The sequence below is a fragment of the Sus scrofa genome, chromosome 18, assembly GCF_054392235.1.
Source record: "Sus scrofa isolate SSC_HxYL_T2T_F1_AM1 chromosome 18, Sscrofa_HxYL_maternal_Yorkshire_Landrace_v2.0, whole genome shotgun sequence".
Classification (NCBI taxonomy): Eukaryota; Metazoa; Chordata; class Mammalia; order Artiodactyla; family Suidae; genus Sus; species Sus scrofa.
Window position 1 is genome coordinate 33,068,721 of NC_139400.1, and position 14,100 is coordinate 33,082,820.

At 36.7% G+C, this 14,100-nt stretch overlaps 1 protein-coding gene across 15 annotated transcripts in view; it reads left to right on the forward strand.

Moving 5' to 3' along the window:
• Positions 1-14,100, forward strand: part of SLC13A1 (solute carrier family 13 member 1) — a 273,175-nt gene that overhangs the window by 182,176 nt on the left and 76,899 nt on the right. For all 15 annotated transcript variants that reach the window (XR_014834396.1, XR_014834393.1, XR_014834395.1 and 12 more), the window contains exons 9-12: positions 3,472-3,570; positions 4,010-4,111; positions 7,401-7,507; positions 9,538-9,647. Coding sequence is in view for 11 of the 15 variants with exons in the window: in XM_085006008.1 (XP_084862134.1) it covers positions 3,472-3,570; positions 4,010-4,111; positions 7,401-7,507; positions 9,538-9,647 (418 nt within the window). In the remaining 4 variants the exon portion in view is untranslated. The remainder of the gene's footprint in view (positions 1-3,471; positions 3,571-4,009; positions 4,112-7,400; positions 7,508-9,537; positions 9,648-14,100) is intronic.

Consider the following 14,100-nt stretch of genomic DNA (forward strand, 5'->3'; position numbering starts at 1 on the left):
TGTATCATATATTCAGCACATTTAACAATACTCCAAAACGAAAGGGGAAAGGGCTGTATATCAAACCTTGACAATTTTTTCCTAAAAAACAAAAGAAAACAAAACAATTCAACTCCATTTTTACAGGGTTTTATTTAAATAATTTCAAGGATCCATGAATGAAACAGTGTGTTATCCATCAGGCAGGTGAGACTGAAGTCAGCTCTTTGTCCTTCCTTTAAAAAGCAAAACACTGGAATTGGGTGTTGTTCTATGCCCGTGCCCAGATTTTCCAAGCTTAGTCATATAAGGACTAATATTCTCCCCTTTCTGTTCCTCTTCCTGTTTTTTCTCCCAAACTGCCACAGTTTTGTTAGCAGTGGGGAGATGGTACTGATGATTTTTTAAAAAATCTATTGGTCCAGATTGTGGGAGCAGTGTGAGGCCGTCCTCCTGCCGAAGCAAATGTGTGGAATGTCACTGACTTCAGCAGGTGGGCCTCCATGGGGAGAGGCCAGCTGCATACTCAATGCCCCTTCCTGGAAATCCAAGCCTTTGGGGGTCCATTCAGTTGTACAGGTAGCAACGCAGGATGAAGGGGACAGGAATCCCAAACCAGCAGAGAAAGCATCTGACCTCAGACCCACAGCTATTTCCTTCTTTTTTTGCTACCTGTAATGGCTTTATAAAATATGCATACAACCATTGTCATTATTTTGAAATAGCCCACCATTTAAAAAGGAGAAATGAAGATAAAGGGCAGGTGTACTGAAATGTGTTCTCTATGAGGAAAAAAATCCTATGAAGTGCATACATTAGGCCAAGTCCATAAATCATGATCAGTGGCACATTTAAACAGTCCTTCCCCCCTCCACCCCCACCCCCGAGCTGGCCACTATTGGTTACACAGCACAGCTTCATGCTCCAGCTAATTTTTCAGTGTCCTTTTCAGTCTGCCAAGGTGTTCACCTCTGAGATCGACAAAGAAATGATCAGCCACTCCCCTGGCAGGTCACCATGCATTCTGATTAGTGTGTTGGCCATTAACACAGTTAACTCACCCATTATAAATGACCCCAACCTACCTGGGAATTGAAGCTCATCCATCAATGGCAAAGAACTTATTTAAATGGAGAGGTTGATGCATTGTCATATGCTTCACCAGTTCCTTTGTGAAGGCATTAACCTTCATTTGTAGCAAAGCCAATTTGGCTTTTGACTTAACTATTGATTGTCCCCAACCAAAGTGACAAAATACGTATACCGTCTACTGGGTAGAAAACAGTGTCTCAGGAAAGTCATCTTTCTCTTTAACTCTACGTTTGTATTCTGTACAAAATTCTGTACAAAACCATCTATAGAATGTTCTTAAGGGGGCCCATGGCTTAGTTGCTTTTAATAGTAGAGTTTATACTTTGGCAAGGGGAAAAATTTCAAGACTGACACTCATCAGTATTTTCATTGTGACTATAGAAATTAAATGTTACCACACTGGTCTTAAATGCAACAACATCCGTCTAATCATATTCAGTAGGGATAGTGTGTGCATGAGGGCGGGTCATGAATATGTGGAATGGACGACTTAAGAACTGAGGAATCTCTCCTCCTTTAAAGGTAATAACAATCCAAACATATCTAAGAAGCAGTTACAGGAAAATAACCAAATATAATTGTCTTTGTGTGATGGCTGCCCTTCCACCACAGCAGTCTTCCTATTTACTCCCTCATAAATATTCATGTTTACCCCAGCAGTTTTATGAAAGAAAATGTCCCTGCTTCCTTTCTTTTTAAAAACTGCTTTATTGAGGTAAGATTGACATATAAAAAAGCTGTATATATTAAATGTTTACAACACGGACTGTGTTTGGCGAGAATCATGCACCCATAAAATCATCATCAATATCAGCGCCATAAGCTTATCCATCACTCCCAAAAGATTCCTCCCACCTCCTTTGCTTGTTTGTTTGTTTGTTTGTTTTCTTTTTTTCTGTTGGCAGTAAAAGTACGCAACATAAGATATACTCTTTTAGGAAAATTTTAAGTGTATAATACAGTGTCGTTAGTTACAGGCTCTATTTGTGCAGCAGATCTCCAGAACTTACCTATTTCGCATAACTGAAACTTGGTGCCCTTCGCCAGCACCTCCCCCTTTTCCCTTTACCCCAGCCCTTGGCAATCACCATTTTACTCTCCCCTACTGTGTATTGAACTATTTTAGTTTCCACACGTAAGATCATGCAAATTTGTTTTTCCGTGTCTGACTTATTTCATTTAGCATAATGTCCTCCAGATCCATTGCCATTGCAGCATCTATCCGTGCTTCATTCCTTTTTATAACAAAATAACATCGGATTGTATGGATATACCACTTTTTCACTATCCACGTGTCCATCCATGGACATTCGAGTTGTTTCCCCGTCTTGTCTCTTGCGTGTAATGCAGCGAACATGTGAGTGTAGATAGCTGTTGAAGATCTAGACGTCAGCTCCTTTGGATACATACCCAGAAGTGCTTTCTATACCAACTTACAGTGTCATCTGAGCTACTCATATACATTCCGAAAGATAATCCACAAGAATTTGGATATTTTCCTATTTGTTTCTTCCTCAGGAGGGATTTTTTTTTTCTTTTAATCAAGGTTTAGAGCAGCACTTCACAAAAAAATTCTTCAAAGTTTTGAAGACCCTGGACTGCAGGATAAAAGAATTAATCACAGGAAACAGAGGGTCACTAAAATGAACAACTAAAAGAAATAGAAACTGAAATTTCTTATTAGAAGTAAATTGGAAAATTATCTGGTTGATGCTATTAGGACACAAGGAGTGAAGAAGCTCAAAGAAAAATGTAATGGAATTGGTTTTAGTTATGAGAATAGACCTAGTTTGGACTCTGTTCATGGTCAACATATGTGACTTCTGTGCCCTAGCGTATAACTGGAGTTTGACGTATTTTGTGAAAATTGATGGATCTAACAATCAACAATCTCATAAATTAGACAAAGGCACTATCGAATTAATGGGCCAAGTATTTACTGTGTATACCAGTGTTTAGTGTCTAGACCAAAGAAAATATCCATGATCCTACCCACGAACTCAAATAATTTATTTTATCACCAGTGAGATAAAAGTTATACATGAACAATTAATAATCAAGATACTTAGAAAATATATTAAGATGTATATCAATTAAGTATTAAATTAAAGATGAGTGGCACATGGCAAAACTCCAATGATGCAAAAAGATAGAAATCAGTGGACAATGTCATGGAAAATTTGGACAATGTCATGGAAACATTGGAAATTAAGCAAACCAGGAAAAAATGAAAAAGAGGGAAGAGGACATTCAAAGACAGAGATAGAGGCATAGGCCAAAAAAAAAAAAAAAACAGATTTCTGTTTTAAGTCAGGAGATTTGTATATTCTGATGCTTTCACACAAATATCTTCTATAAAGGGAGAATTCTTTGCTGAACAGGCTTAACAATTCTTTTTAGTTTTAAGGAGATGTTCCAATGTGACAAGACCGGAACAGCCAAACAAAAAGCTTGTGCTGAGGTGATTAAACAAGAATACCAAAAACTTGGACCAATAAGGTAAGATACACACACACACACACACACACACACACACACACTCACACACATGCACACATGCACGCAGGCATGCAAACACACAGAGAGACACTGCTTATACTGCGAGTATTTGTTTAAAGGCAAATATACACAGTTGCATAGAATGAATTTGTCACACTTCATAAGGGCCCTGAATATTCTAACCTTTATGAATATAACGCAACATGATAAAATACAAAAATTCGTGTAATTGAGATTTCCCAGGCAGAATAACAAGAAGCTAAAGGACCACAGAGGTGTATAGCCCCTATCTAACTCTGCTGATTCTCTCGAATTATTGACACTTTGGGTTTTTGCAATGTTTAACATTCTGCTAAGATTACTCCTGACAGTAACTCAGGGAGTTTCTACTAATGTCCTGACTGAGAAAATAAATGAAAGGATTGGAATCTTCCCACAGGTATCAAGAGATTGTGACCTTAGTCCTTTTCATTGTAATGGCCGTGCTGTGGTTCAGCCGAGATCCTGGGTTTGTTCCTGGCTGGTCTGCGCTTTTTTCGCAGTAAGCGTTACATATGTTTGTCAGCCCTTCCTGTTCTACACTCTGCTTTTCTCCTAAGTGGTTCTCATAGCTCTGAAAGACAGTATGAGGTTGTATTCTTCCTTTCCATTGAAAAGATTTTTTAATTCTAACCTTTTCATGAAAAAAAAAAAATGGTAAGGAGTGAAATCTAGGGTCAGGTGCAAGATAACCAGAGTACGCTGCAACCAAAAATCAGGCTCCTTCAGACAAGGCTATTTTTCATCCTTACAAAAATAGAAATATACTTTGCAGGAAAGCTGTGTTTTAAGCTGTGTTTTAAGGTGTGACTTTAGAACACAGCTTGGGTTTCATTCCCTGCTCTTGCACTTACCTTGGGTTTCATTCCCTGCTCTTGCACTTACCTTGGCTAAGTCACTTACATCTCAGTTTCTCCATCTGTAAAATGGTGCTGATAGTAGCACCTAGAAGAGTGCTGCCCTTTTTCCCACAGGAAGTGTACCTAAATGTTCACTATGTGATATAAATGCCACTCAATGATTCTTAGTATCCTGATAAGAATTCATATTCTGATATTTTTGCCAACTTGATTTTTTTTTTTTACTTCCATGGAGGATTATTTATTTGGTTCACTATCTTGTTTTCTCCTCTGTTGATGTCCGTTTTTGTATTAGTTCACTATAAATCCATCCCTGCCCCTATTTTATAAGAAAGTAATTCCTAAATAAGTAAAAAGAAAGACTGAGTTACAAACTAATGTTAGAAGCTGGGTCAGTTAATTTTAACTCTCTGTGTCTTATATATCCCAGCAGACATTGCTGAGTCATGTGAAGTGAGGAGGAAGATTGTAGCATAATTTTCTAAATTAAGGACCATCCTACATGTCAGTTTAAATACTTTGGCTCTGAGATTTGCATTCCCAAATCTATCTTTCATTAAAGTCCTTTGGTTCCTAAATTCAACAGATCTCTGATTTGAACTGCCTATTTCACATCCCCCAGTAAAACTCCATGTAGAGGGGGTAGAAACCAAAACTCAGTCATATCTCTTCTGCCCACATAGAATGAAGAAATTCCTCTCTTCTTGCATCAGAGCTTTCTGGTTATATAATAAGCATTGCCAGAATTTTTTTTTTTTTAGAGATGCACAATCTGCATGCAAATGCCTACTGAGCACACAAATGCAGCAATGCAGTGTGGTGTATGCTTCGGTGGATCAGCTGCAGCTTTGTAAACTTTTTCATTTCTATTAGGACAAAAACTCCTCATTTCAAGAAGTCTCAACCAAAGGAAGTATCCAATCATTCGAAGCAAGCTATTCAAAGCAACCTGTTGTAGAATAGTTTGATTTAGGACTTTGGAGTTTTGCAATAGGACCTAGACCAAAAAAATAATTCTTCCTCCTTTTAAAAATCCACCCCTATCATTCTAGGTAGGGGGAATCTTCCCTAAACACCCGTGTTTACAAACCAAATGAAATCAGGCAGTGGCTAATAAAAACCAGGCAGGAATCCCAATAGGAAATTCAGTATAATCAGTTTCTAATTTCTCTTCTTTATGGGAAGAAGATGTAATTGAGGAGCTGTTTTGTTTGTAGCAAGAAATTACAGTGTATTTGCTGCGGAGAGGTGGTCATGTTACCTAGAATTCTGAGGGAAAACAATAAGAAAAAGGACAAAGGTTTGAGATAGGACAGGATTTGAAGATATACATCTAATTGGCAATTTTATTTAGGACTTAACCAAAGCAAATAAAATTTGCACAAGCTTAATATTTTTAATACTGAGACAACCTAACTCAGTTCATAATAAACCAAAAATAAAATGAACTAATGATAGAATGATAATAGTTTTAAAAGTCTTTTGAAAACCAATTATTTCAGTATTTATGGCTTGATTTCATTTAAAGTATATATTCTGTAGAATAGATTTGTAGTGTAGAGGTTTTCCAAGGCTGGAATGATAAATCAAGATTTATAGCTACCACCTCATGTTTTCATTCCATCTGTTTGAACCTGGAAGGAATTCAATATGTCTTTTCATTTAAAACAAAATCAGATTACATGATGCCTGACCTGATTTGGCAAAAATCCAACCAAAATTATAACTGAAATAAAAGAAGCAGAGAACAGTAAAATAATAAGTATTGGTTAAGTTTGCTCTGTTGAATAAATTATACCAAGGCAATTTTTTACTCCACAGTGAAATAAAGAAAATCTATATTTAGGGAAAACAGACTGCTTTATAAATTGTCAGATTGAATAAAACAGTGCATTTCCTTGATTATTTAGATTGTTTGAGCAAATTACAGGAATAGAGAACCTCTATAATATGTATGCATTGTTGAATTACAAGGTAGCAAAATAATCTTTAGTGTATTCATACTTCTTTTCAGACTGCAAAGATCCACTGCTAAATATGCTGACTTTTAAAACTGATTTCCAATTATTTATGCCTGTTTCATCCATATCTGGTCTCCAAGTGCTTCTTCTTAACTGTTGGGGTTTCCAGGAAGCTGTCTTACTTGCTGGAATGGTCTGGTGCTTCTAAGACCCCATCTGTTTCTGAATCACTCTTAATTTGTACAGTGATCATTTATGAGCATCTCTTAAGCCATTCTAATAATTAATATTCTTGATTGACTTTCACAGGATGCAAAGCATTAAATGGGTTGATTTCATTTGTATGATATGGCCAGGGCCTATAAACAGAGAAGCAGATGTTATATCTTAGAAAAACAGATCAATTCCTTTTCACAATTTACAAAAGAGCTTTAGAGGACTCTAGAAACACCCAGGCTTTGCCACAGTTTAGTCAAAGCCTTTTATAAATCAATTATACAGTATTTGGCCTATTGTTTCAACCTCAATTCTTTGCCAATATAATTCAAAGAAAAAGAAGAAATTGTTTAATCTCCAGCTTTACCTAAAAGGGAACTTTTAGCATAGTATATCAGTATGTGTCTACATGGTTTTGAAAATAAAGAGACATAAATGAAAACAATGGGAACACGGCCTGAGAGTTTCAGTTCCACTAAGATACATATTTAGTTGGGAATCCATCTATTTTAGAGCAGATTATCCTTGTATAGCACCATAAGCAGTTGGTACTCACTTCATACAAATACCTTTTTTTGGCTGCACCTGTGGCATATGGAGTTCCTGAGTCAGGAATCAAACTCACTGCACAGCAGCAACCCAAGCCACTGCAGTGACAACACTGGATCCTTAACCTGCTGTGCCACAAGGGAACTCCCAGTTTATACAAAATTCTTGATGACAGTTTTTAATGAACACACTTATCTCTTTTCAGGTATCCTGGTTTTGCTACAGATTCAACTGTTGCCTTACTTGTAGGACTCCTGTTCTTTCTTATCCCTGCTAAGAGACTGACCAAAACTACACCTACAGGAGAAACTGGTTGAGTATTATTTATAATTCTGAATGAATTTGACAGAAGCATAAAAAGTACAAAGTTCCCTTGGGTTCAATTAACACATAAAACAGAAGGCATGGACAGGACACAGCCCCTGACTTATATCTCCTCTTTGCACGCCGCAACCCCTCTTCAGCCAGCACACGTCCTCCCCTTTTCAGAAGGATCATCTTACTTTGCAGAAGCTAGAGGTAGATTTCTTTATGCACCATAGTTAGGATTCTGCCATACTCTTTGGTCTACTATAACCCAGAATTAATATTACTATTGGCAAACATAAGAAGAAGAACTTGGAAGTCATACTTCATGATGAGCCCTTGGTAGTAAATGCTGAGGATCTAAAAAGTGGAGCAGTTTCAAGGGAAAGAGTATTTACAGCCTGACAGTAGCTTTGGAGAAAATGACCCCACACTTAGCCATAACCTGGTGTCGCAGTTAGAAAGAAAATATATTTGTTAGGAGCAGTCATTGTCTTTATAGCACATGGAGAAAATAAGTGTGTGTGTGCTTATGTCAATTTTCCCCCTCCCAACCCTCACACTCACACACACACACACACACACACACACACACACACACACACACACTTCTTAAACATGATTCTTCCATTTCTATGCCTTATACTCACACAACATGTTTTGGGTAGTCAGATTCCTTTGTTGTCAATGTGGGACAAATGCTTTAAAATGTATGGAAACAGCCTAGTAGAGTTGTGGGTTTTTGGTGGTTTTTCATTCATTATTTGTTTACTTACTGGCATAGAAATGGCATTCGGGCAGTTGGCGTGGCCCAGCTGACTCCTTGAGTCAGAATTGGTAAATGACTAATAAGTATATTTCTAGGACATGATATATGTAGAGAGTATGGTGTAGAAATACATGCCTTTTGTTCTTCACTTGAGCCTAGCCTATCTCAAATTTGTCATGAAGAGATGTTGTAATACAGAGCAATGATTCCTGTGGGACCTGAAGACTCTGACCATTATAATCAAAGCCCTGTTGCTGGGGCACATGTAGCTCTTGGGTTAACTTCTCTGGCTTCTACATCAGAGTCCCCTCTCAGAAAAGGCCTTGCCCTATCCATCATCCTCTCTCTTCTCATTCTTCAACTCCTCTTCTCCCTGATAAACTCATTCACTCTAGGTTCTGAAATGATAGTAAAAATGTTAAATTTTACATGAGAAGTACATTTAGAGATGTTTGCATTTTAACAGGATATATGGCCTTAATTTGAGTAGGAAGTAGCAAAATTTCCATCAACAGTGAGGCTAGGTTTGGTTTTGGTTTGGAGGAAGGACTTAAGAAGGGAGCTTATTAGTAACTTTAAAATATTGCCACATAGAAGCCTGCCTCTTACAGCCAAAAGTTAAATGGGCATAGTGTGTTCATGGATGACTTTACTTCTAAGCTAATCATTGAGCCACGAGGACCCAAATATCAGGAGAAATTCTTATGATTATTGCTTTATGAGCATTGTAATGGTCTCATGAATGATACTTAAATTATTTAATCAGAACTTTGAGTCATTTTAAACTGAAATCCTGATAAATATATCCTAACCCTTCTCATGATTTGAAACAATAATACAAATTAAATAGATATTGGTGAATAGTAGTTGTAATGCTCCAGCGATGCTGTTAGAGCCAATGACACATTTTACATAGCGAAGGATGGTATAGTCCCATGCACTTGTTACTCATCGTAGCCAAAGATGTTAGTGGGATGAATGAATGAATGAATGAATAGTGTTATCAATGACAATGTTATCATTTACCTAAATTTATTCTATAATAAAATGCAAAATATTTTTCCAAGTTATGGCCTTTTTTTCTTTTTTTATAATTAATGTTCTACAGAGGCCAGGTGGAAATTACCCAAAGTCCAGATCAAGTTCCCTATCTAAAAACAATGTGGGAATATTAAAAACTTCTTGTGAGATGGCTATTTAGGATAATAAGGAATGTCACATTGTCATATTTTAAGCAATGTGTAACTGTAGGGCTTTTGTTTTGTAGTTGCTTTTGATTACTCTCCACTGATTACTTGGAAAGAATTCCAGTCATTCATGCCCTGGGATATAGCCATTCTTGTTGGTGGAGGATTTGCCTTGGCAGACGGCTGTGAGGTAATATTCAGCTTCTAAGACAGTTAGCAATTAACTAGACTGTTCAAAAGAAGAGAAAGTCAAGGTTTTGCATATTCACCTTCACCTTATCATTGTAATGATACAGATTTCAGTAGCCACGCAGTAAGTATACCACACAGATGAGGTGAGTTCAGAGTTCAAGAATTTTTACAGGCATAAAACCTTATTTTTTAATAATGTCCCAGAATATCAAAAGAAATAAAGTTCAATGGAGTTACTGCTGTGGTGCAGTGGGATTGCTGGGGTCTCTGGAGCACTAGGACGCAGGTTTGATCTCCAGCCAGGCACAGTGGGTTAGGATCCTGCATTGCCACAGTGTAGGTCGCAACTGTGGCTGGGATCTGATCCCTGGCCTGGGAACTCCATACGCCACAGGGTAACCAAAAAAGAAAAATAAGTAAAGAAAATTAGACTTATGAATTCATGAAATAGTATTAGAAGACCAGCTTAGTAAGAAAATAACTTATGTAAAAGTCATGTGTACAGTGACTGAAACATATTTTTTTGTTTATACCTTTACCTCATTTCAGGATGAATTTAAGTAGCTCTCAGCCTTCTCTGAGGTATAACATGGTGCTAATAGTGTCCAAGAAGAATGGGCAATAATAGTACTTTATTATATTATTTAACATATTAAATACAGTAAAGGTACTTAATAAATGTTTATTGAATGAAGTCCGGAAAAACTTCGCATAGCCATGTTTAATATTGTGTTATGTCTAATTTTAAAAAGAAATAAAACTACCACAAGAAGTAAAACTTGCTGTTTCTTTGATCTATCATCTATCCAGCTGATATAAAGTAGAAATCTAGGGAGGCCTTGGTCCCTTGAATTGCCTTGGTCTTTATAGAGCTGCTAAAAGAAAAGTATTTTCTCCAAAAATTCTATGAAAACTCTCTACTCTTTGACTAGTTATAAATTTCTCATTTCTGGACTTAGTGGACTTCAGTGACACACTCAAAGCTCATAGACATTCTATTTCCTTGTGTCCTATTTCTCAAAAGTTAAATTTTTATTCTTTTTAAGGCAAATAACTATCTCTTCTCGAAAATCCAAGGGAAGATTGTTTTTTACTTCTGACTTTATTGTCACTTTTTCTGTATGATATTTTGATACTGAGATTCCAGCAATTTAGTAATAAGTAAAAGTCTTAGAAATTGTCTCAATTCTGAGTGCCACTTACAATGTCATTATAGGTCTAGATTTGGCTTGCCTCACAGACTGTTCAAATATAAATGACAGAAATAGAAGACAAATACAGTTTTCTACTAGCTCAGTAGTAATGAGTCCTGGTTTCTCAGAAAAAAATAACTTCCATTCCTATGTCTGCTAATTTGAATTGTGAGGAAATGAGAATCAGCACTTCCAGCATTGATGTAAATTTATTCAGCTCTCCTTCCCGAATATGTCCAGACTAGACCCTAGACACGCAAAGTGATTTTAAAAGCATTGACCAGACTCAATAGCGAAATGGAAGGAAAGGCAAAGGAGTGGACTTATTCAGATGCATTAGGCTTTCACTGGAAGAATCAGAGAAACCATGGAGGGAGCCTACTTTGCTATGAAAATCCTAGTGCATAGATTCAGATTCCTCTGGGATACCCAGAATCATTCTACCTCTGAGTGGTCAGATTGAAGCCATGAACTTCAAAAATAGAGCTGTGAACAACTATTCTACTAGAAATTGGTTTTACAAAGATTTGGAAATTGTTAAATTTTTACAGTTTTTTTTTTTCCAAATTATAATTAGTTTGGTAAACGTCCAGAACTGGATAACCCTTCTAGTTGGGAACCACCAGAGAGCAACTCCTGAAACATTCACCTCCTTGCTATTCCTTCTTTCTTAAATACCCCTTGATTTTGTTTCAATATGATTGAACTCTCATGAGCTGATAGTACTCTTCAAAATCTTATCATTGAATAACTCCTCCTCTCCCATTTTTGTACATTCCCCCCAATTTTTCTATTAAGTTAAACACGGAGGACTTAACGCTTACTCAGATCTCCACTAAAATGGAAATAACAGAACGAAAAAATATCGGTCCATAAAGATAAAGAATAAATGGAAAGAACAGTAACAGATACTGATAAGAGAGATACTGATAAAATTTTAAAGATATTTGAGGGGTCAGTGACTTTGTACAATAGAAGAAGCAGAGAAAGGGTAACTCTATATAGGCCGGCGAAAAAAAAGAACCAAAGAGAAACAAAGCAGTTCATCCACAGGATTCTGAAAGAGTTTGGGAATTGGAAGCAGCAGATGAACTGAAAAGCCAGAGGAAACACCAGGACTAAAAATGGAGGCTTGTTTAAAAACTGCCTAAGGAGGCACGAACTTCCCAGATACCCTCTCCAGTTCTGAATAAACAGGACTCTCCCCTGGTAGAAAATTTAGATTTACTCTGTAAAAAAATTGAATTCTTGAGACATTGGCTCACAGTTCAGTCATGATGATGTCTTCCTCTCAACAATCTTTGCCGGGGCACAAAGAGCTTTCAATCGTCAGCTTGTTGCTTCTCTTTTAAACACAAATAGGTCGTCCATGACCCCCAGACAGCTGGGAAAGCCCTTGATACCATAACCATTAACAACAACAACAACGCAAGTAAATATATAAAGCAAAAGAAAACTTTAAAACGTTTTCCTTGAGTCTTCAGAGAGATGTTAGAAACACAAATTCATGAGACTAAAACAGAACACTGTTTTTAAGGGACTAGACAGAAAATAAGAAAGAGCCACTGAAGATAAGAAATATCATAACAGAAATTTTTTAATTCAGTAGGAAGTTTAGAGGATGAAGATTGAATATATCCCGAAAAATAGAATAAAAAGATGAAGAGATAGTAATGTTTTTTTAGAAAAAGATAAGAAAATTAGCCTATCAGTTCAAAATGTCCACCAGCCAGTTAAGACTTTCAAAAAAGATAAGGGAAGTAAAAGAAGAAAGAAAATAAAAAGAAATAAAAGGTCTCCTCCAAAAAAATAAATAAATAACACAAATGTTGTTGTGTGTAGTCACCAAGGACTTAGTGATTCTGGAATGGAGAGAGCTACTGCAAACCCAATACCAAAACAACTTGTGTAAGATTTCAGAATCCTGGACATGATGATCCCCGTGGCTTCTGGCAGGGGGGTGAGTGGGGGCAGCATGTGCTGTAATCTTTTCCAGCCACATCTAATCAAAAAATCCATTCTTAAAAGTATATTTAAAGATGAATTTGTGTCAATGTGACTTAAATGATAAATAGTCCTTTTCTATCTAAAAAATCAAAACCACAAATGAAGGTATAAGTCAAAACTACAAATAATATACATAAGTCTTGTATCTGCCTCTGGGGATGTTTTTTGCCAACTTCTGTTCTAAGAGTATACTGCTTGTGATTAGAGCTTTTCTGATGTCCGTCTTTGTAAGATGACTATACACATGTTCAGGAGCTCATTGAAATCTCCTCACAGATGGAGGATTTTCCCTGGAAGAAAAACTGAACAGCATACCTATTAATGCCTATTAATCTGAGTGTGGCTGGCTTTTATGTGTTATGTACAATGAATTAAAGATTAAAACATCATCAGGCTTCTCCTGGCTTCCAACTGGAAGCCGCAAGAAATGGAATCATAATTATTTGGAGTGATAATTATTTCAAGTCTAGAATGCAACAGAAGCTAACCTAGCAAAGCAACATGAAAAGAAAAGAAAGGGATCTTTAGATGTGCAGAGACTAAAAAAATTTACTTCCCGTGTAGCAATTTCCCAGAAATTATAGAAGGTATAGTCCTGTGGCCCAGCAACACAAAAGAGTTAACAAGAGTCATCAGAGGGAGATGAAAGGAATCTTTAGTCAGCTAGTGAAGAGAAGTCTCTTTATAACAGTGAAGTAGATCTAAATAGCAACTAGTCTCAGTGGAGCCATAGGAGAGAATACTCCAAAATGGACATCTCCATGAGGGAAAATGAAAGAGAGCAATTACCCAAAATGTTTACCTACTTTCGAGGAGTTTTCCATCTTTACTGGAGAGGGTACTGAATTATTGGTGATAGGTACTTAGAAAACTAAGCAAACAAAAGGTTAGTGCAGTTATTTCCTGGAAAAACAAACAGACGAAAAGTAAAACAAAAAAGTGAAAGCAATTACAGTACACTAAGCAGCTCAGTTGGGAACAAAATGCATATAATCGTAATGGCAAACTTTAAATATTGATTTAACCAAAACCTTTGATATAGGAATGTAAGGGAATGGAGGGGACGGGAAATACAGGTACGGTAGAAAGTGTTAGAAAGCTGAACTGTCATGTGCATATTAGGAAACCAGTACATAATGTCTAAATGAAAAAGTTTTATTTGTAAAATAGCTATAAACACAAAAACATAGCTGCGAATAGCTAATACGGGTTGAAGGTTGTTGCCTCTGGGAAATACAACTTAAAAGTGGA